Source organism: Procambarus clarkii, chromosome 7 (assembly GCF_040958095.1).
Source record: "Procambarus clarkii isolate CNS0578487 chromosome 7, FALCON_Pclarkii_2.0, whole genome shotgun sequence".
NCBI classification, from domain to species: domain Eukaryota; kingdom Metazoa; phylum Arthropoda; class Malacostraca; order Decapoda; family Cambaridae; genus Procambarus; species Procambarus clarkii.
Window position 1 is genome coordinate 21,037,562 of NC_091156.1, and position 24,442 is coordinate 21,062,003.

At 43.4% G+C, this 24,442-nt stretch overlaps 1 protein-coding gene across 5 annotated transcripts in view; it reads right to left on the reverse strand.

Annotated features, from left to right (window-relative positions):
* The window catches only part of LOC123761511 (uro-adherence factor A), a 144,286-nt gene extending 120,336 nt beyond the window's left edge, over positions 1 to 23,950 (reverse strand). For 2 of the 5 annotated variants that reach the window (XM_069313936.1, XM_069313941.1), the window contains exons 1-3: positions 23,638 to 23,731; positions 9,987 to 15,872; positions 3,769 to 4,638 (exon numbers count right to left, since the gene is read on the reverse strand). In XM_069313936.1, coding sequence (XP_069170037.1) covers positions 3,769 to 4,638; positions 9,987 to 15,821 — 6,705 coding nt within the window. In that variant the 5' untranslated portion in view covers positions 15,822 to 15,872; positions 23,638 to 23,731. Of the gene's footprint in view, positions 1 to 3,768; positions 4,639 to 9,986; positions 15,873 to 23,637; positions 23,732 to 23,854 lie in introns of those variants that run through there. The other 3 variants (XM_069313938.1, XM_069313939.1, XM_069313937.1) reach the window with 3 other exon arrangements.
* Positions 23,951 to 24,442: the final 492 nt, after the last annotated feature.

Sequence of the window (24,442 nt, forward strand, 5' to 3'; positions counted from 1 at the left end):
TATAGACAATTTCATTGCGAACACAGTGATACCAAATTTAAATACGTGCGCCTTCAATTATTATCAGGACAGTCAAAAGTGTGTACACTTTTTCAGTCTTACTGCGTAGGCGCGCGAAGTGCCGAAAGCATCTGGGGTATTGTTTTTTTTTGAGCGCCGAGAGCGCGAAAGTGTTAAGAAGTACATCAACAAACTGGAAAAGGTGCAAAGACATGCTACTAAGTGGCTCCCAGAACTGAAGGGCAAGAGCTACGAGGAGAGGTTAGAGGCATTAAATATGCCAAAACTAGAAGACAGAAGAAAAAGAGGTGATATCATCACTACGTACAAAATAGCAACAGGAATTGATAAAATCGACAGGGAAGATTTCCTGAGACCTGGAACTTCAAAAACAAGAGGTCACAGATTTAAAGTAAGTAAACAAAGCTGGCAAAGAAATATAAGAAAACTCACATTCACAAACAGAATGGTAGCCGGTTGAAACAAGTTAGGTGAGGTGGTAGTGAAGGCCAAAATTGTCAGTACAGTAGTTTCAAAGCATTATATGACGGAGCGCTAGGAAGATGGGACACCACAAGCGTAGCTCTCATCCTGTAATTACCTAAGTGTAGTTACAGGATGAGAGCTACGCTCGTGGTGTCCCGTCTTCCCAGCACTCTTTGTCATATAACGCTTTGAAACTACTGACGGTCTTGGCCTCCACCACCTTCTCACTTAACTTGTTCCAACCGTCTACCACTCTATTTGCGAAGGTGAATTTTCTTATATTTCTTCGGCATCTGTGTTTAGCTAGTTTAAATCTATGACCTCTTGTTCTTGAAATTCCAGGTCTCAGGAAGTCTTCCCTGTCGATTTTATCAATTCCTGTTACTATTTTGTACGTAGTGATCATATCACCTCTTTTTCTTCTGTCTTCTAGTTTTGGCATATTTAATGCTTCTAACCTCTCCTCGTAGCTCTTGCCCTTCAGTTCTGGGAGCCACTTAGTAGCATGTCTTTGCACCTTTTCCAGTTTGTTGATGTGCTTCTTAAGATATGGGCACCACACAACAGCTGCATATTCTAGCTTTGGCCTAACAAAAGTCATGAACAATTTCTTTAGTATATCGCCATCCATGTATTTAAATGCAATTCTGAAGTTAGAAAGCATAGCATAGGCTCCTTGCACAATATTCTTTATGTGGTCCTCAGGTGATAGTTTTCTATCTAGAACCACTCCTAGATCTCTTTCTTTATCAGAATTCTTTAAAGATTTCTCACATAATATATAGGTTGTGTGGGGTCTATGTTCTCCTATTCCACATTCCATAACATGACATTTATTAACATTAAATTCCATTTGCCAAGTGGTGCTCCATATACTTATTTTGTCCAGGTCTTTTTGAAGGGCATGACAGTCATCTAAATTTCTTATCCTTCCTATTATCTTAGCATCATCAGCAAACATGTTCATATAATTCTGTATACCAACTGGTAGATCATTTATGTACACAATAAACATCACTGGTGCAAGAACTGAACCCTGTGGTACTCCACTTGTGACATTTCTCCATTCCGATACATTGCCTCTGATTACTGCCCTCATTTTTCTATCAGTCAGAAAATTTATCATCCATGTTAGAAGCTTACCTGTCACCCCTCCAATATTTTCCAGTTTCCAGAACAACCTCTTATGTGGAACTCTGTCGAAAGCCTTTTTTAGGTCCAGATAGATGCAGTCAACCCAACCATCTCTTTCCTGTAATATCTCTGTGGCTCGATCATAGAAACTGAGTAAATTCGATACACAGGATCTTCCAGATCGAAAACCATACTGTCTGTCTGTAACTACACTTATGTAATTGTAATGTAAACATACCACCTCAGGTGCTTCCTCAGCTTCAGGTAAACATATCACTTCAGCTTCAAGTGACCTGGCTGTCATCAGGTCACTTGAAGCTCAGGCCAGTTAATTCCCTTACTCACTAGCTACAAGAAACAAACTCCACCACCCCCACAGGGAAGAAAGGAATGGGGTGGGAATGGGAAGGTACTAAGTATCCACCCAAAAAGGGCATTCAATGAATGATTTCTGGCATGGGCCATTCAGTAGTTTACCTGTGTTCATTTCACAAAGGAACCTCAGCAGAGGAGGGTCACAGGTGTGAAAAACAAAGTAGCCAGAGACTGACTCATGGACAAGTAAGGCAAAAGAGGGCCGGGGCAGAGGAGACTGCATAATGCACAAAATCCCAAAAGTGCAGCACAAGAACAGTGAGGTCAAGGTTCTCCCCATGCAAAGCCAAAGGCCAATACTCACGTGGACCACCCATAACAAATTACGTTACTAAAACTGCAGCGCAGGAGGCCAAGTTAGGACCTGCTTGATACCTGCTTGCTGGTGTTTTGGGAGTTCTTCTACTCCCCAAGCTCGGCCCGAGGCCAGGCTTGACTTGTGAGAGTTTGGTCCACCAGGCTGTTGCTTGGAGCGGCCCGCAGCCCCACATACCTACCACAGCCCAGTTGGTCCGGCACCCCTTGAAGAAAACTATCTAGTTTTCTCTTGAAGATGTCCACTGTTGTTCTGGCAATATTTCAGATGCTCGCTGGTAGGACGTTGAACAACCGCAGACCTCTGATGTTTATTGGCCTGACCACAAGCAGGCCAAAACCAAAGGAACCTAACAGCCAGGAAAATGCAAAACAAGGACCTAAAACCCAAGTTCTACCAACCTGGTAACAAGAAACTTGCAGCAATAAATTAGGAAGACCCCAACATACACATAAAACTGCTAGGCATACAGTCAAGCCAACAGCACAGAAAATAACAGGTGCACAGCCCTGAAAAAACAGTCAGCACATGGCCTGGAAATAGCCAGAGAAACTGTTCAGAAAGCACTAGGCCTGAAGCCCGACACTTGGTGCTTGAACCCAGCACTAAAAATCCTTAGTAATACCAGTGCACATTTGAGCCACCAGTGAACCCATAACCTTCCAGCACAAAGAGAGAAACACACTGCCAAAGCTAGAATATGCAGCTGTTGTGTGGTGCCCATATCTTAAGAAGCACATCAACAAACTGGAAAAGGTGCAAAGACATGCTACTAAGTGGCTCCCAGAACTGAAGGGCAAGAGCTACGAGGAGAGGTTAGAAGCATTAAATATGCCAAAACTAGAAGACAGAAGAAAAAGAGGTGATATGATCACTACGTACAAAATAGTAACAGGAATTGATAAAATCGACAGGGAAGACTTCCTGAGACCTGGAACTTCAAGAACAAGAGGTCATAGATTTAAACTAGCTAAACACAGATGCCGAAGAAATATAAGAAAATTCACCTTCGCAAATAGAGTGGTAGACGGTTGGAACAAGTTAAGTGAGAAGGTGGTGGAGGCCAAGACCGTCAGTAGTTTCAAAGCGTTATATGACAAAGAGTGCTGGGAAGACGGGACACCACGAGCGTAGCTCTCATCCTGTAACTACACTTAGGTAATTACACTTAGGTAATTACACACACACACAAGCAGCCAGAAATGCCACACAGGCATGAATGCCACAGAGATCAGTTTCCCAAGAAAGACTAGAGATGCAATTTCCGAGGGTACCCACTACAGAAAAGCCCTAAGTTTCCACAGAAGATGCAAACACTGAAGGGAAGAGGGAGGAAGCCATTTGGCTAAGCAGACAAATTCTAACTTCAAAGAAACTTGGATGAAATTATTGGATAAAAATCTGGGTGATGTACAATGATTTAAATAAATCTTATCTTATTTACAGTGTCTACTCACAGCATTATAGTAGTATCCCGAGGTGTAGTCAAAATAAAGGCCCAAGTCCTCTTGAAAGACATAGCCGCTGCCTTGTACAGCCTCAGCAGCCACAGCTTTCACCTGATCTGTAACACTTAAGTCTCCTGAAGCATCCCATCCTACATTTTCGTCTGTAGTTTTAGCCTTCTTGGGTTTATTCTCATCTGTCAGTCCTAGGATGTGATGCTTAAGCTTGCCTTCAGTTTCATTACTTAACCTATTTTTTTCAGAATTCTTGCATGAATTCTCTGCAACTTGTTCTGCACTTATTGTCACTTTATCTGAAAAGTCAGGTGAAGAAGCACTTGTTGCACACTCATCAGCACCATCTACACTCTTCACTGGTGGTTCATCACACCTCTGTGAATCTTCTGCTTTACTTAAATCACCCTCCTTTGATCTGTTTTTCTTTCTTGTTAATTTGTGTTCACTTTGTTCAACAACTTCAGTCTTTTTATCTAAACTCTGCTCTTGCGTATCAGATTCAACAGTGTTAGGTTTACAATGCTGACTCTCTGCTGATGTTTGAATGTTATGATCACCTTTCTCATCTTCTCGGTCCAAGCTACTTTGTGCCTCGGGTTTCAAAACATTAACACAACTCCCTCCAAAGGTAGCATCTTCATTGTCTGTGGATTTAACTTGGGGCACAGCGGAGACTGTCGTCTGCTGAGCATAATGACCCGGCCAGTAGTGGGCGCTGGAAGGATCACTCTCACCGTAATATTGATTCCATGACCCAGAATACCATTTATTCCAAGCATTGGCAAAATCTTCATCTGTTGTTTGACTATTCTGCTCTTTTTTGTATTGCCTACTTTTCTTGACTTGTTGCTTCAGGTCCACAATCTGCAATAATAAAAAGTTTTATATTTTTAAAAATAGTGATCATCATCATCATCGCACTTTCAACTGGTCAGAAGGAATGTGACCCAAAATGAAAGATCAATATAAACCTAATTCAAAGTCAGCAAATATGGCTGACATCACAAGTATATGCACACATGTTGGACGCAACACATCCTAGAAATACAGTACCTAGAGTATAGACAACAAATCTCAAAAGGCTACAAATCTCTTGAAGTGTACAGTATATGCTATGTGGGGTATATATATAGTAAAAGACACATCACACATGCATTATCAAAGACAGTGGGTTTTGTTTGATTAGGATAGGCATTCTTACCAGCCACAAATGTGAACAAAACATGGGACTCGACATATCAGTGCCGGATTTACATCAACAAGGTCATGGTTCTTTTTCTGACTGAATTATACTTTCATGTTTACAGAAAATACTTTTGCATCAGTCTTAATTTTAAATATTTAGGCTAACCTATAATGAAACTATTACTAATCATGTATACATTATGGTACATAATGCTTATGTATTTCATAAATTAAATCTGGAAACTTAAATCTAAGACTCTGGGCTAATCTTAACTTAAAACTATGATTGGACAAAGACAACATATTTGATATACATGTACTCTACATATTAAATTGAATTAAGTTTGCAGCATAAACTATAAACTAGTTTAATTTATATAAGCAAATAACTAAGCATGGTATTTGAATTACAGTACCCTGGACTTTCAAACGAATGGACAAATTCATATCAGATCCCCCCCCCTCTATTTGCAATGAATTCTATTCCATCTAAAGATTGCTATTTTTGCTATACAGTATTGGTTGTTTATCATCAAAGTTTAGAGATATTCTCACTACAACTCATAACATAGGTTTTGCATATTTGCACACACACACATAACAAAATGCAATTTAAAGCAATAATACAAATATTGTTATAATTTACAGTATCTCCACTTTTCTTGTGTCCTATGGGTGCAAATAAAGTAGCTGCATATCTGAAGCAAAACCTTAATTTAACCACTGCACTACGCCAAACAACAAATGTAGTTTTGAGAGTTGTGCATTTTTTTTTTTACTTACGCTATATTTTAATGTTTTGTAATGTTTTCATCACTCTTTGTGTTTTGAAATGAAAATAGTTGAGTTTGAAAACATTTTGACATTAACTTTACCTGACCAGTTATAAAAACAACAAAAATATGTCCTTAACAATTGCACTATGAAGTTTTTGCCAAAAACAGGTGCGAAATGCAGGGGTTAAACCACTGATGTGATGATCATTGATCAACACCCTGATTATACCAAGTGTTCACCTACATCCCAGAACATTCTCAAGGCTATACAGTACTGTACCAAATTTCACAAAAGTAGCTCCACGTGAGTGAACAAAAGTCTTGCTAAAGAATATTACATAAACCCCAGAATTTGATTTCAAATATGCTATGGTTTTTTCTAAACCTTAAAAATATGTTGTGAGCAACATTAAGGGAGATACCATTCATACTCTCCTTATTTCCAACATTATATACTGTACAACAATTTTACAGAACAAGATCATTATTTTATGCTGTTATATGATAGACATAAACAAGGAATATTGTGTTCTACAGTTTTTCACCCACAGTCCCAGTCCATCCCCTGGCTCAGTCCATAAATCCAATTTGTTAAAGAGCAGTGTCATGACCTGCCTAACTGGGTGAACATATGGGTGAAAATAAACCAGGTCAACAAACACATGCCGGTTCAAACTCAAAATAAAACTCGGCCATTTTTTTTTTCCAAAATAGGCGCATTTACTTTCAGATGACCCAAACTATTTCTGTCAAGATTTTCTATGAAATTTATCAATTTGACAAAGCCAGCATCTAACTCTTAACATTATTATTGGCCCGGCAGGCGACCTGCTGCGCACCTCAAGGAAGGCCGAGCATTGCGCATGAATTCACCACCACTCACAAATGTTTATACTCTTTTCAGCATTGTGACCTAAATTTTTGTGCTACGTTGTTCAATATGATATCAAATTGTGAACAATAGAATGCTCTAAAGGAATACAGTGGTACCTTCATTTATGATCATAATCCGTTCCCAGACGCGCCGTCAATCAAAAAATGTCAACCAAAATGATTTTTCCCATAAGAAATAATGTAGATTGAATTAATCCGTTACCCACCCCCAAAAATATTAACTTAAAAATACATTTTATACAGAATACTACTCATATTTTTTATACACAAAACAATCGGGTATAAATATAAACCATAAATAAAATAAGTGAACATTTAGCTGCACTTTACCTTCACTGAGGACTCTTGATGGCGTACGGGAGACGGTGAGGAGGGAGGGAGGAGTGGTGTTGGTGTATGGGGAGGGTGAGGAGGAGGGGGGGGGGAGGATGAGGAGGGGGGGAGGATGAGGAGGAGGGGGGGGGAGGATGAGGAGGGAGGGGAGGATGAGGAGGAGGGGGGGGAGGATGAGGAGGGGGAGGATGAGGAGGGGGAGGATGAGGAGGGGAGGATGAGGAGGAGGGGGGGGAGGATGAGGAGGATGAGGAGGAGGGGGGGGAGGATGAGGAGGATGAGGAGGAGGGGGGGGAGGATGAGGAGGAGGGGGGGAGGAGGAGGGGGGGGAGGAGGAGGGGGGGAGGATGAGGAGGAGGGGGGGAGGATGAGGAGGAGGGGGGGAGGATGAGGAGGAGGGGGGGGGGGAGGTGAGACCATCCCCTGCTCACTTTAAATGCTTTTGTACCTGCATCACTGGTTCCAGATTTTCCTTTCAAACATTTCACTGCCTCTGTTATGTGGCAGCCAGTCAGAATCAGTCACTTACAGTCACACATCAGTCAAGCATTCACAGTCAAGACCAGTCACAGGCAGTCATAACCAAAGGCAGTCAGGCATTCACAGTTGTGGTAGCAACCAGTTAGGCATTTACAGTCAGTCAGCCATTTAGAGTCAATCAGGCTTTCACAGTCAGTAAACAACAAGAGTTTAAAGTCGGGCAGTCTGCCTCCTGATCCATGAGCCAGTAGCAAAGAAGCCAGTCTTCTGTTAATACCATCCAGATGTGGCTGGGAAGGGTACAGCTGGGGAAAGGGGGATCTGGTGTGGGGGGATGGAGGTAGCAGGGAGTGTCTGGTGGCGGGATGGTGGGTAGCAGGGAGGGTGTGGTGTCGGGGGGGATGGAGGTTCACCCCACCATCCATCCGTACCCTCTCCACCATCCATCAAGTTCCCCCCACCATCCCTCCAGTCCCCCTCATCATCCAACCATCCATCCAGTCCTCTCACTATCCATCTATCCATCCAGTCCCCCCACCAACCATCCATCCAGTCCCTCCATCCATCTACCCAGTCCATCCATCTACCCAGTCCATCTATCCATCCAGTCCCCCCACCATCCATCCAGTTCCCTGTTGACTATCCACCATGCAGTTCTGAGGATGGATGTCAAAAACCGTGAAAAAAAGTCGACCGGAGGGGAGGGAGGGAGGGATGCCAGGGAGCTTCCGGGTCTCACCCACAAAATGACGTTTCATTACATTCAATGCTGGTTTTTTGGGGTGAGCCTCTTTGGCTTCCCAGAGCTATTTACCCAAAAACAAAACAAGCAGGACTTACCCGGGAGGCGGTCGGCACTCGCTCTTCAACGTGAAGTCAAGACAACTGGCTGCAACCGCCGACCCAATGCGACACAGGCCCGACTAGGCCCAGAAACATTAACAAGGTAGCGAGTGGCCAGGACCCTGTTCGACTGCCAAAAACCCTGTGCCTGAATGTCAGCCCAAGACATGTTACCGAAGACGGCAGCCAGCGCAACAAACTTACGAACATCGTGGGGACGAGCATAGACCGCAACTGGCTGGACCAAATAACCCTGCAGATGACCTGGGAGACCCGAACCCTGGAACAGGGAAGAAGGGAAAGAGGGTCAACCCAAAGCACGTCCCCGGCCACCAAGGCCGTGGCGTGCAGGTAACGGCACAGAGCTGCAACTGGACACAATACATGATGCACCCCCAGCCTGACCAACCAAGCATCAACAACTGGATGTAACAGTCACAGAAAGGAGCGGAGGCTTTCATACTGCAGTCTACACCAAAGAAACATAGGAATGTGCCTCAATGCCAATAGTGACTGCCCAGACAGGTACAAGAGGAGTGTTGTCAATGCTTACGTCGACCGTGCTCTTAGCCACAGCTCAGGATGGAAAGAAGTCGATGAAGAACTCTGTAGGGTAAGGCAAGTCCTAGTCAACAACTGCTTCTCTAACGGTTTCGTTGAAGACATAAAAAGAAAGGTAAAACGCCATGCAACTTCTGAAGAGTCAACCAACACAACAATTGTACCCCCAATTAGACTATTTTACAAGAACTTCTTTTCGACGGCTCATAAAACGGAGGAAAGGGTCCTGAAAGATATTGTTGATAGGAACGTCATCCCTACAGACAAAAATCAGAAAATACAATTGATAATTTATTATAAAACCAAAAAAATGGCCAATCTACTCATGAAAAACTTGCCAGACACCAAGCAGAACGCTTTGAAGGAGACCAACGTCATCTATGCCTTTAAATGCCCACTTGGGGACTGTAAGCCCCAAAGAACTCAGTATATAGGCAAGACAACAACGTCTCTTTCGAGGTAACTAACAATGCATAAGCAACAGGGAGCTATCAAGGAACACACAATCTCTTCTCACAACCAGACCATCACCAGAGAAATCTTAACAAACAACACAGAAATCATCGATAGGTACGGCGATAGCAGGCGGCTTGACATCTGCGAGGCACTACACATCAAAAAGTCAACACCAGCAATCAACAGCCAATTAATGCAGAACTATATTCTACCTACTTCAAGACCCCGAACCAATATGGAAGCAGCAAGAGGAAGTATGGGCCAATAGACCTTCTGCAGTTACTTCCATTCATATGTTCACTTATCCAATTTATACCCATTGTTTCCTGTTCTGTCTTGTGTTTGTCACCTCACCCAAAACTTTTGTACCACATCACCTCATCCAATAGAGTACAAGTACAAAGAATTTGTGTGTAAATTAAGTCTTTGAAAATGTAATACGAATTACGAAACGCGTTCAGGCTTCAGACAATAGAAAAAAAATGAATTTTGGAGAACTGTTATTTTTATTACCACCGACAGTGAAGAAAAACATAAGAAATATTGAGAAGATTCGTGTTAGAATTATTAATCTTACCTTTTCGGTCATATTCAACAACATATGTTTACAAGAAAGACTGCTACCAAAGTATACTAAGATAGAGATATAATATATTTACATTCTCATTTGTATTATTAGCTTACCTTGAGCTTGAGGTAGTCAGCATCCTGCTCAAGCCTGCGGCCTTTTGAGATGAGCTCTAATAATTTGGCATTGAGGGTGCTGATGATACTATCACGCAAACTCAGCTGTGACACAAGCAACACTGGCCACTCATCAAGGGAGGGATCGAGATTCTGGAGGGCATCCACAGACATGAAGCCAACTTCAACTTGCATTGTGACTAGGTCTAGAGAATAATCACTAAATTCACTCGAATCTAAGAGCTGAATAGCAGTCTGTGTTGCTCTGTTTATAGGAGGATTTTTTTTTCTAAATTTCCTCTTTAGTTTTTGGCCATATTCAGATTTGTCAAAATTATCTATTTTGTTATCATTTTCCTCAAATGTGCATGTTGAAACTTCTTCAGAAACAAAGTCTGTAGGTATTTGCTCTTGATTTCTTGTTATCTCTGATACCCCATCAATCTGTGGTTCAAGTGTGGGCACGCTCTTGTTTTCATTGTCAATATTACCACTTTCTAATAATGATACTTTGGAAACTTGCTCCAGTTCTTTTGTAAGTAAGTTCTCATGTCCATTATCAGGGGTAAGCAACTTACCACTTTCAGCTTGTGTTAACTTACATGCATTATCAGAGGCAAATGCCTCTGCATCCCTTTCATTCAATTTTATTTTTTTTTCATTATGAAGGGAAGATGTACCTTCTTCATCCATTCTATCTAGTGCCACCTGTTGTCCATTATCAAGCTTAGAAGCCTCTGTATCATCCCTCTTGTCTAGTTTTAGTCGAGTCGATTTTTCTTTTCCACCCCATCCATCTAATGCCAGTTGTTCATTATTAACTATAAACATATCTGCACCACCCTTTCCATCCAGTTCCAACTGATGTCTACTGCCATGGATAGAAGCCTCTCCATCACCACTGCTTCCATCAACACCCAGCTGTGGCTCATTATCAGGAGACATAGCATCATCATCACTTTCATCTAGGACCAACTGCTGTCCATTGAGAGAGACTGGCAACTTGACATCACTCTTTCCCTCTTTAATCACTTGGTCTTCACTTTCAGAAATAGAAGCCTTTGTATCATCCCTTCCATCTACAACTAGATGTTGTTCATTATTAAATGAAGCCTCTGCAACCTCTCTCTTATCTAATACCAGCAGCTCTTCACTAGTAGGGGTAGATTCCAATACAACAGTGCTTCTGTCTAATACCAGCTGCTCTCCACTAGCAGAGGTAGACTCCAATACACCAGTGCTTCTGTCTAATACCAGCTGCTCTCCACTAGCAGAGGTAGACTCCAATACACCAGTGCTTCTGTCTAATACCAGCTGCTCTCCACTAGCAGGAGTAGACTCCAATACAACAGTGCTTCTGTCTAATACCAGCTGCTCTCCACTAGCAGAGGTAGACTCCAATACACCAGTGCTTCTGTCTAATACCAGCTGCTCTCCACTAGCAGGAGTAGACTCCAATACAACAGTGCTTCTGTCTAATACCAGCTGCTCTCCACTAGCAGAGGTAGACTCCAATACACCAGTGCTTCTGTCTAATACCAGCTGCTCTCCACTAGCAGGGGTAGACTCCAATACAACAGTGCTTCTGTCTAATACCAGTTGCTCTTCACTAGCAGGGGTAGATTCTAATACAACAGTACTTCTGTCTAATACCAGTTGCTCTTCACTAGCAGAGGTAGACTCCAATACAACAGTGCTTCTGTCTAATACCTGCTGCTCTCCACTAGCAGGGGTAGATTCCATTACATCAGTGCTATCTAATACCAGCTGTTGCCCATCATCAAAGTTAGATACCCAATCTTTACACTTTTCAGCGAGTACCAACTTTTGTTCTTTATTGTGGGTAGATTCCTGTTTATCATGTTTTGTATCTAGTATCATCTCTTGTTCATTATCAGAAGACACTGATTCATCACTACTTTCATACAGTACCAACTGTTGTGCATGATTAGGGGCAGAAAACTCGGTATCAACCTTTCCATCAAGCTTCGTCTGCTGTCCAGTAACAGGGCTAGATTGCCCTTTATCACCCTTCCCATCTAGAACCATCTGTTTTCCCTTATCAGAAATAGAATCTAAATCATTGCCACTTTCATCTAGTATCATCTGTTGTTCATTATCAGAAGATACTGATTCATCACTACTTCCATATAGTACCAACTGGTGTCCGTGATAGAGAATGGAAGCCTCAGCATCACTCTTTCCTCTATCTATCATCATCTGCTGTTCATCATCAGGGGTAGATGCTCGTTCATCACCCATCCTGCCTAGTATTGGCTGTTGTTCATTATCAGAGGAAGACATCGCCTCATCACTACTTCCATAAAGTACCAGCTGTTGTCGATGATTAATCGTAGACATGACTTTATCACCCCTTCCATTTAATCCATTACCACGGGTAGATGACTCTTTATAACCCTCTTCATCTAATACATTATCAGGGATAAACATTCTTTCATCACCCTTCGCATTTAATCCTTTATCAAGGGTAGATACCTCATCACCTTTTCCATCTGATCCATTATCAGGGGCTGACACCTCTTCATGATCTCTTCCCTTTAATTCATTGTCAGGAATACACACATCTAATAAATTATCAGGGTTAGATACCTCATCAACCCTTCCATTTAATCCATTATCAGGGGTAGATACCTCATCAACCCTTCCATCTAATTCATTATCAGGGGTAGATACCTCATCAACCCTTCCATCTACTTCATTATCTGCAGTAGATACCTCTTTATTACCCTTTCCATATAATTCATTATTATGGGAATACATTGCTTCATTGTCCATATCATTTAATCCATTATCAGGGATAGATGCTTCATCGCCCCTTCTATTTAATCCATTATCAGGGGCTGATACAGCTTCATGACCTCTTCCATTTAATCCAATATCAGGGGTAGATATCTCAACACCCTTTCCTTCTAATCTATTATCAGGGGTAGATACATCATCATCCATTCCATCTAATCCATTATCAGGGGTAGATACCTCATCATCCATTCCATCTAATCCATTATCAGGGGTAGATACCTCATCATCCATTCCATCTAATCCATTATCAAGGGTAGATACCTCATTATCCCTTTCATCTATTCCATTATCAGGAAAAGATACCTCATCACTTCTTCCATCTAATCTATTATCAGTAGATACCTCATTACCCCTTCCATCTATTCCATTATCAGGGAAAGATACCTCATCACTTCTTCCATCTAATTCATTATCAGTAGTAGATACCTCTTCATTACCCTTTCCATCTAATCCATTATTAGGGGAATACATTACTTCATCACCCACTTCATCTAATCCATTATCAGGGGCGGACATCTCTTCAAGATCTCTTCCATTTAATTCATTATCAGAAGTAGACGCTACATCAGCTCTTCCATTTAATTCCTTATCAGCGGTAGATTCCTCCTCATAACCCCTTCCATCCAATCCACTGTCAGGAGAATACATTACTTCAGCACGGCTCTCATTTGATTCAGGTCCATAGGTTACACAGGCTTCATCGCCACTATTGTCACCTAATCCATTATTAGAGGTAGAAACCTCATCACATCTTCCATCTACTCCATTACCTGGGGAAGAGGCCTGATGATCAACCCTTTCATCTACTCCACTGCCAGGGGAATAGGCCTCGCCATCATCCATTTCCTCTAATCCATTACCAGGGGAAGAGGCCTCATAATTATGCCTTATATGCACTTCAGTACCAGGGGATGAGACATCATCACCCCTTTCATCTACTCCACTGCCAGGGGAAGATGCCTGGTGATCAACCCTTTCATCTACTCCACTGCCAGGAGAAGATGCCTGGTGATCAACCCTTTCATCTACTCCACTGCCAGGAGAAGATGCCTGGTGATCAACCCTTTCATCTACTCCACTGCCAGGAGAAGATGCCTGGTGATCAACCCTTTCATCTACTCCACTGCCAGGGGAAGATGCCTGATGATTAACCCTTTCATCTACTTCACTGCCAGGGGAAGAGGCCTGGTGATCAACCCTTTCATCTACTCCAGGGGAAGAGGCCTGATGGTCGCCCCTTTCATCTACTCCACTGCTAGGGGAAGAGGCCCGATGATCAACCCTTTCATCTACTCCAAGGGAAGAGGCCTTATGAGCAACCCTTTCACTTAATCCACTACCAGGGGAAGAGGACTGATGAGCAATCCTTTCATCTACTCCACTGGCAGGGGAAGAGGCCTGATGATCAACCCTTTCATCTACTTCACTGCCAGGGGAAGAGGCCTGATGATCAACCCTTTCATCTACTTCACTGCCAGGGGAAGAGGCCTGATGATCAACCCTTTCATCTACTCCACTGGCAAGGGAAGAGGCCTGATGATCAACCCTTTCATCTACTCCACTGCCAGGGGAATAGGCCTCACCATCATCCATTTCACCTGCTCCACTACCAGGGGAAGAGGCCTCATAATCATCCCTTATATACACTTCAGTATCAGGGGATGAGACATCATCATCATCCATTTCATCTACTCCACTGCCAGGGGAAGAGGCCTCATCACCTCTTCCATCTACTCCATTACCAGGGGAAGAGGCCTGATGGTCATCCCTTTCATCTACTCCACTGCCAGGGGAAGAGGCCTCATCACCTCTTCCATCTACTCCATTACCAGGGGAAGAGGCCTGATGATCATCCCTTTCATCTAATCCACTGCCAGGAGAAGAGGCCTGATGATCATCCCTTTCATCTAATCCACTGCCAGGAGAAGAGGCCTGATGATCATCCCTTTCATCTAATCCACTGCCAGGAGAAGAGGCCTGATGATCATCCCTTTCATCTAATTCACTGCCAGGTGAAGAGGCCTGATGATCAACTGTTTCACCCAATCCACTACCAGGGGAAGATGCCTCATAATCATGCCTTCCATACACTTCATTACCAGGGGAAGAGACCTCGTCATCATCCCTTATATACACTTTGTTACCAGGGGATGAGACATCATCACCCCTTTCATCTACTCCACTGCCTGGGGAAGAGGCCTCATCATCACCCCTTTCATCTACTCCGTTACCAGGGAAAGAGGCCTCGTTATCACCCCTATCATCTAGTACCATCTTTAGTTCGTCACGTGCTGTTCTCGTAACCTCATCACTACTGTACCTGCTTGTCTCTTGAATACTTTCTTCACCAGATTCATCAACAATCTGTTCTTGAATGGCTCCAAAGGAGCTATCCAAAGTATCAGTGTCAGTGTCATTATTTATTTCTCCCATTTCTCTACTTTCTGAGGAGGAATCTACTGTGTCTGATGAATTAACCTCCCTACAACCTGGCTTGATGGTAGTCATATATTGTATACTCTCTGATGAAGAATCTGACGCTACTGCTTCTTCATTTGCATCTAAGGAACTCTCTGTGTAAAGCACATTTTGTTTATCTTCTGCATTAGAATCCTCCCCAATTTGCTCATTTGCCTTCAATAAATTTTCCTGAACAGTTTTGTAGCTGTTTCCCTGTGTGTCCTGTTCATAATCAATTAATATTACAGTCTCGTCTTTAGTATTACATTTTGACTCCTGAACAGTTTTAGCGTTACTGGTCTCTAATTCTTTTTCACTCTCAAGCTCTGGTGCCTGAAGAATTTCTTGTGGATTTATCCATGGAAAAGTTATTTGAGAAGTCATTAATGTGACAGGGTTACTTTCTTGCGAGTCTTCTGATGATGACTCACTGTCTTGGTCTTCAGAAGCACTAGTTGACTCATCTTGAACAGAGCTAGCAGGAGAGCTGTCTTCACTGTCAAGGATTCTATCCTCACCAAGTCCTTGCTCTGGAGTGCCCTCCCCACACTCCATCTTTAAAAAATGTTCAGTCTTGTTCTTATAATGAGTCACTCCAAGTACTTACTGGAAAGAAAAAGTACTGAATAAGTACAATATAATACAAAAGTACTGTACAGGTAAATATACACTAACAAAATCAGCATGTATTGTGATGAAATGCCAGTTTCTTGGCGAGCCCCGGAGACCCCTAGAACTATCATCACTCATTCAGTGCCATACTACACAGCATCATCAGTTGCGGAGTTCTTTTTGACTACTGGGGACCACGAGCCAAAACCTGATCCCCTCAGAGAGGCACACAGAGTAATGGCCTATGATCACTATACATTTTAAAGGATATCATCTTTGCCATCACCAGGGAAGGCATCCAGAAAGATTGGCGAATCAAACCACTGCCTGGTTAAAAAATGCAACCAAAGCCCCCAAAATGACAAAAGAACTCCCCCAATAATAAAAGAATCAACAAAACTTGGTTCAACTAGCCTCCACTAGTTGAACCTAGTCTACCTCCCCCCACTCGTAGGAGGGAGGGGCAACCAGCCCGGGATGCCAGGACCGACCGGCTTCAGTTCTTTTCCGAGAAAAACACTGCCGACCTGGGGAATGGAGGGTGACAGGGGGTCTCCAGGGTTCCCCCAGAAACTGGCATTTCATTTCATTCAATGCTGGTTTTCTGTGGGGAGCCCTGTCGGCTCCCTAAAGCTACCTAACACAGAGAAGGACAATAACTGGAAACCTACCAGGGAGGCAGGAGCCACGTAGGTAACACCTCGATGTTGCGACTGAAGGCTGAGACAGATGTCAAAATGCAACACAAGGCCACAGAGGACCCAGAATGTTCGCTAGATACCTAGCGGCCAAGACCCCGTTAGACCTCCAAACCCCCCCGAGCCTGAACATCTACCCAAGAAGTACTGTATTACCAAAAACAGCCAACAAGGCAGCATACTTGCAAACATCATGAGCACGAGCATAGACCGTAGGCTGGCTAACTTTAATGATACTGTGGACAACCTAAGAAACACAAGCTCTGGAACAGGAAATCAGAGAAACCTGATCAATCCACAACGAGTCTACCGAAACAGAACTGGTGGCGCGAAGGTAGCGGCGTAAAGTCGCTACTGGATAAAGCACATGATGCACCCCTGATCAAACCAACCAAGCCACCAAAACCAAAGGACCCCTCCAGAAACCCATCGTCTAATTCTTCGCCAGGAAAGAAGGAGCAGGATGTAAACGAACAAAATGACCCCCAAGTACCAAAAATCCTGACGCCAGAGGAAAGCATGAAGCTCACCCACCCGACAACCGGAAGCCAAGGAAATAAAAAAACCAAGCCTTCCAAAAACAATCCCGGATCAAAGAGGCCACAGTAAACTGAGGCGAAGAAAGAAAAAGAACCCGCCCCATTACCAAGAAGGCTCAGACAGACAGACTTGTGAAACGGGGCCAAAGGAACGTCTACCTCAAACGCAAGCAGAAGTGGTTCCATCAATGCCGCACGATAAGAAGCGATAGTATTAGGAACAAGATGTATATCGAAGAAGAAGACAGGGAAGGGAGAGTAAATGAGGAAAAAAACACCAAGACACCACATACTGTCACTGAGAAGAAGACCACAGTTGGGACATCAAACCAGCCACCTGATCGCCATACAAATGACAATAAAGATGTGTCAAAAAGTCCAGATGCAAAGTCCAGATGTGCCAATACGCATCCTTGAAGTCCAGGGACACCATCCAAGCGCCTGGCTCCAACACAAGCCGGACCAGGGACAGAGTGGTCATCCGAAATTAGAGACCAGAAACCCAGGGGTTCAGACAGGACAAGTCCAGAATGAACCGCAGGTCTGCACAGTCCCATTTCGGAACCGGAAACGGGCGGGAAACCCACCAAAGACGTCGTCGTTTTGACCACGCCCAAGTGCACTCACTCCGAGACGACCCGACCGAGTGCAGGAAGAAGAAAAGAAAAGGGCGAAGAAAACCCAACAGCCAGGGCCTAAGCAAATTCCATGGAGGAAGTGAGCACAACCTGCCAACACGTGAGACGTGAAGTGAAAAACTGCGACACCGCATTTCGCAGGAATGGCACAAACAACTTCAGCAGCAAAGATGACGTGCGACCAGCCGAGACCAAGGCACCTGACCCCAGGAATGACTCCAAGCGCCTCCACATCCTCCATAAGCCAATTCGAAGATAGCTCCAGGAGGGAAAAGAAACGCAAGACCGAAGTCAGCAAGCCACGAGCGCGCAAGTCCTCAGCCACGAGCGCGCAAGTCCTCAGCCACGAGCGCGCAAGTCCTCAGCCACGAGCGTAGCTGACAGAGGAAACCTGCACGTGAAGCTGAATCGCGCCCATATCCCGCAGAAAGGCAGGAGCGAACAAGCACGTAATAAAGTGCTCAAAATCGCCCCCAAATAAACCTAGACCACCATCAATGCCTCGCACCACTCAAGCGTGTGAGTACAACAGAAAGTACCCCATGCATCCAACGACGACAACTGGTAGTCCGCAAGCCAGGATGACTCCAGAACCTTATAACGAACCCAGTATGGAAACGATGACCCAAACCTGAAAGACAACGAATCCATTATAGAGGCATAATCCAGGTCACGCAAGATGTAAGCCACAATGGCTGCCTGCACCTTAGTAGGAGAGATGCGGTAAGCCGAAACCCTCCGGAAGGACAGAACCGAAGGACCCGCAGGGATACAGAACAGAACCTGGGGAGGAGCTGAACCCAAATCCAACTCGTACTCAGAGGGAGGAAAGGAAAACCCAACTCCTTATAACAGAAAGCCCCGCTCTGAGGGTTTGAAAACCCAGGCAGGGTCCAACGGGGCCTAATTCCCCCAACTCAGCTCCTCCCCAACCCCGGGAACCTCCATGTCAGGCCCTGAGGGCGAGTCATCCCCCAAAGCCCTAGCCTCACAAGAAAAAGCCGAGGTGGCCAGAAAAGCAGGAAGAGAAGGAGCCCACGGGTCAGACCCTGGGGCCACAGCTGGAGGAATGGACTTGAATGCTTCCGTCGCCACCCTGGAAGGTGCAACCCCCGAAACTGCCCGAGTTTCAGAAACCTCTAAACCCTGCCTAAACCCTGAAGCCCTCAGATGCTTGGGAACCGGAAGCAAGGGGTAGGGGAGGACAGAATGAACAACAGCAGGGAAAGAATGAGAGGGTACGGACTGAACCAAGGCCGAAGCGACCAACACCACCAAGTCTGGATCCCTATAAGCAAAGCGGGGCAGCCTCAGGGCATCCGGGAAAGCAAATAACCAAGCACTTTGCAGCAACCTATACCTAGCATGCAATGCCTGAGGTGCTTGCACCCGAATAATGTCATCAGTTGATTGGACGAATTGAGTCACAAACAGGCAACAATTCTCATAGGACTCCGGGTCGAAGGTGTCACCACCCCAAGAGGCAGCATAACAAGAGGCAAAAAAAATGACCATTGCCCTGAGACAAGGGGACAGAGCAACCTCAAACTCGCATGAAGTGAGAGGGGGCCCAGGAGTCGCATCCATTGGACCCTTTGCGCCCCTGCGGAAATTCCCAGGTGCCCTTAGGCTGTTTTCGCTAAGGGTAAGCCCAGGCAGGGTACTGCTAACCGATGCCCAAGTCTACCAAACAAACTTCTAAAACTGAACCTCCGGGATGTGTCCACTCATGAGGGGCCAAGCAGAGGGTACCACCGAACACCAGAGGTGAAGACCCTAAGATAACTGGGGGCAAGGGACACAAAGGCAGAAGCCCCCCCCCCCCAGGCAGAAACAAAATTGAGAAGAAATACCCCGCAAGAGGACAACGTGCCCAGGAGGAACAGAGTCGGCTACCGTTATGGGTGAAAACTAGCTGCGCAGTACCCTGCGCCCCTACCAGTGCAAAAACTACCACTTACCCCAAGTAAACAAGAGAGGAAACCACCAATACACTCGGGGGGTATTCAATCACTGGGGAGCAAAAGACCAACAAAGGTAGATCCCCAAGGTGACTTGTGGAAGATAACCCTAAGCCCCAAGGGCAGTACTTACAGGGCACTCAGGAATGGGAACCCTAAGCACATGCAGCCCAAGTACCTGTGAATATTACTCCCAATTCACACGCCACCGTAAGAGCAGTACTGGACACAAAGAACAGAACAACACAAGAGAATCTGGAGCTGGAGCCACACGGCTGAGCCACAATCACATCAGCTGAGAACTGGTGCCCCCTCCCTGGGAGTGGGAGGAGCTGTGCAGACATACGGCGCGGCACATGTGATGTCCTGGTCATTTTCTCGTTTTTAATTGGGGAGTTCTGTCCACATGTTAGTCTATTTTAGTCGTTTTAACCAGAATAGGGGTTTGTTTTGAGGCGCTTACCTTTCTGGGTGCCTGGCCCGATCAATGGCAGACATAGGCTGCTCCAAATCCCATGCACAATTCTATAAGCTATTGCTCCTCGTGCCTCTCTAAAGGGGGCCAGGTTCTGCTTCATGGTCCCTGGTAAGCCTAGAACTCCATCCACACTGATTGATGCCAAAGTCTAATAATATACATATCAGCCTGGATAGCTCCAGGGAGCTGAAAGGGCTACCCCAGAGAAGTAGACTAAACAGAAAATGACACACACAGTAGTTAGGTAATTAAATCTTCAGTTCCACTTCCCCACCAACTGATGGCAACACCAAGAACTACTGGCTCATCCAGTGAAACCCTTCAGCAACCCTAAGGCAAACCAACACACCTGAAAGGGAATGGGTGGGTCCAGAAAGCTACCAAGGACACACCAGAAAGACCTCATTACATTCAATTCTGGTTTCCTGGGAGGGCTTTGTCAGTAGCTCCCTGTTGCTCTGTCACTACAGAGAATGAGGTACAAAAGAAGGATACTAGGAGCAGTGGAGAGTAAAAATCCAAGAGTTCTTAAAGAAAGCAGCAGCAGCACCAGGGGATACTGAAAACCCTAGTAGATCAAGCCGTGAACAATGAGCCCGAGAGAGCAGGACCATAAGTATGGGAAAATGTGGGAAAATTCTCCCACCTAAACATATATTATTGTGTATATAATTTAAATTATTTAAGAACTATAAGGATTCATTTTCTGTTGTTGTCTTACTTTAATTACAACCTATTCATATCTATAAAATAGATAATTATGAGTAATTAATCAAGTTATATTATGTTGATAAATTAATGGGATACATGTAATAAAATTCCTGTGATGTAAGCATGTGCCATGTCCCCAAAGAGAGTTAATGGTTAAATTAATAAATTTGATCTTCTCAATTAAATAACTAATGTACATAGCTTTGATGCTATAAATTGTTTTTAACTTGTTAAAAAATTTATCTAGTAAGATCCTACAAGGATCTGACTTAAAATTTCCTCTTTCTTGAATAATTCAATATTCAAGTGTCGATGAATATTTACCCAATATACTCAAAACAGCATAGATCACCCCACTTCATAAAAGGTAGTAAAACAGACGCAAAAAATTATAGACCAACAGGTCAAACACCACACATCATAAAAATCTTTGAAAAGTGTGTGTATTCCTGAATAAACATGGGTTTGTAACAGGGCGCTCCTGCCTCTCACAATTGCTAGATCACTATGACATGGCCTTAGATGCCATGGAAGACAAACAAAATGCTGATGTAATATTCATATTTTGAAAATGCTTTTGACAAATGTAATCATGGTGTTATTGCACACAAAATGCATCCAAAAGGAATTACTGGCAAAATATGGAGATGGATCTTGAACTTCCTATCGAAAAGATCTCAGGGTGTAATAGTCAACAAAGTAAAATTCAGAATCGTCCACAGTGAAAAACTCAAGTCTCCTAAAGTACCGTGCTTGCTCCGGTACATTTTCTTAATATTTGATCACACATAGAGAAGGATACAAATTATAGAACTGTATCATCCTTTGGAGATGACACTAGGATTTTCATGAGAGTAGGCAATATAAAGGATACAACAAACCTTTAACCTGATGTTAATGAGGTCTTTCATTGGGAACAGATAAAAATATGTTGTTTAATGAAGATATGTTCAAGCTCTTACACAATGGAAGAAACAAAAATATAAAAAAGGGAAACTACATATAAATACAGAATTAAAAAGCAATATAAAGAATCTGGAAGTAATTATGTAGGAGGACCTTACATTTAATAAACACAATAAAGTAGCTGTCATGACTGCAAGAAAACTGACAGGTTGGATAACAACAACCTTTCAAACAAGAGATGCCATACCAATGGTGATACTTTCCTACTTTCCATACCAATGATGAACTGGTATGGAAAGTCCTCTCTAGGGTGGAATATTGTTACGCAATATCAACCCCATTCAAAGCCGGAGAAATTGCTGACCTGGAGTGTGCCCAAAGATCCGTTACTGCTAGAATCCACTCTAGCAAACATCTAAATTATTGGAACTAATTGAAATTATTAAATCTGTATTCTAAGGACAGCAGACAAGAGATACGTAATAATTTACACCTTGAAAATATTAAGAGGGACTGGTTCAAAACCAGCATATGGAAATAACATCACTTGAGACCATGAACCATGACAGGATGTGCAAAATAGCCCTAATGAAAAGCAGAGGTCCAAATAGGTAACAGTGACAAGTTCCAGTTACAGTACTTAGGTATGGTGGAAACGTGGAAGTTAAATGAAACACAAGGAACAGGACACAATCAGATCTGCTTATAGAAGGAAAGCAACATGTAAAAGATCTGAGAATTATGATGTCTGACGACCTGACATTTAGTGAACATAACCAAGCAAATATAGCAGCGGCCAGGAAAATGATTGGATGGATTATGAGAACGTTCAAATCCAGAGACCCCATAGCAATGCTAATACTATTTAAATCACTGTGCTGTCCTGACTTGAGTATTGCTCGGTACTCACTTCCCCTTTCAGTGCAGGAGAGATCTGAATTAGAGGGAATACAGAGAACATATACGGCACGCATAGAAACGATAAGACATCTAAATCATTAGGACCGTCTCAAAGCTCTCAAAATGCACTCTTTGGAAAGGAGACGAGAAGTTATCAAGTAATATATACATGGAAAATACTTGAAGGCCGGATCCCAAATTTGCACAGTAGAATAACAACATACTGGAGTGAACGATATGGAAGAAAATGCAAAATAGAACCAGTGAAGAGTAGAGGAGCCATAGGCACAATCAGAGAGCACTGTCTGAATATCAGAGGTCCACAGCTGTTTAACACCCACCCAGCAAGCATTAGAAATATTGCTGGAACAAAAGTGGATGATTCAAGAGGCACCTAGAAAAATTCTTGCAAGACGTTCCGGACCAACCAGGCTGTAGTGAATATGTGGGCCTGCGGGCCGCTCCAAGCAACAGCCTGTTGGACCAAGTTATCACAAGTCAAGCCGGGCCTCAGGTCGTGCTCAGGGAGTATAAGAACTCCCAGAACCCTCTCCAGGTATGCTCCTTCTCCAGGTATGCTAACAACAGAAGACCAACTCGTACCCTCTGACATAATATGCGGTAGTGATGTTTAATGAACAAATCTTCTAAATATTTTTTTGGGGGTACAGTACATACGTATCCCCCACACAATGGTTGGTATAAAGTGCGCCAGGTGCTACTGACGAAGGCGGTGAAGTACCCCACACGGAGGCCGCCAGCAACACGCCTCCCACCTCACCATAACCCTATACCACCTCTGGGCCACCATTCCGGTCAATTACCAATGACACACACAATGTCAAAGTTGGTCTAGCCGTAAGCCCACACCAGACGGCCCCACAGACCATGCTGTTATCAGTATTAAGACGCCTTAAGCCTCACTAACGCGAGGAAACAGGAGTAATACAGCATAAGAGCAGCTGCCAGGCGGGTCACTGTTGTTGTCACCAGGGATACTAGACACTTGGTACACACCAACCATCTCGCACACTCATATATTATGACCATTTCCCACACCAAATTAGAACGTTTCGTATAAATATATATAACTGCTCAATATTAAAACCACAATATAATGCTATTAACAGTTACAAATCTTGTACTTAGCAGACATGTAGTTAATAAATGAAGCTCAGTAATATGATGGACATAATCCGGACTTCGTAAGAACGGCGCCCGCCACCGTAAACACAACACGTCTGCATGTCCACGAACACGATCGAACGCACAAAAAAGACTTCGGACAGTTTTGGGGTAATATCCAATAACATTTATTATGCCATACTTATAAATGTATATAATAATAAGTATTAAAAGTAAGTGCCTAATATGTATATTAATTAATAAAAACCAAGTCAGAAGTCACACGCTTGTTTGTACTTTTGTGTTAAAGTATTTCAAAAAATCAAATCAAAATCAAAATGTTTATTCAGGTAAAGTACATACATACAAGGTGAGATACAAACATGTAAATTTATAGATAAAGCTAGTACATACAATGCCTAAAGCCACTATTACGCAAAGCGTTTCGGGCAGGAAAAACACTATGACTAAAACTTAATACTAATTGAGATTAAAGTACAAAATGTGTTCAGAAAATCAAAAATAAGAAAAGGATAAAAGGAAAAGGATAAGAAAAGGGGGGAACATGGCAGAAAATAGCAAATATACAATTTGGTCAACAAACAGCA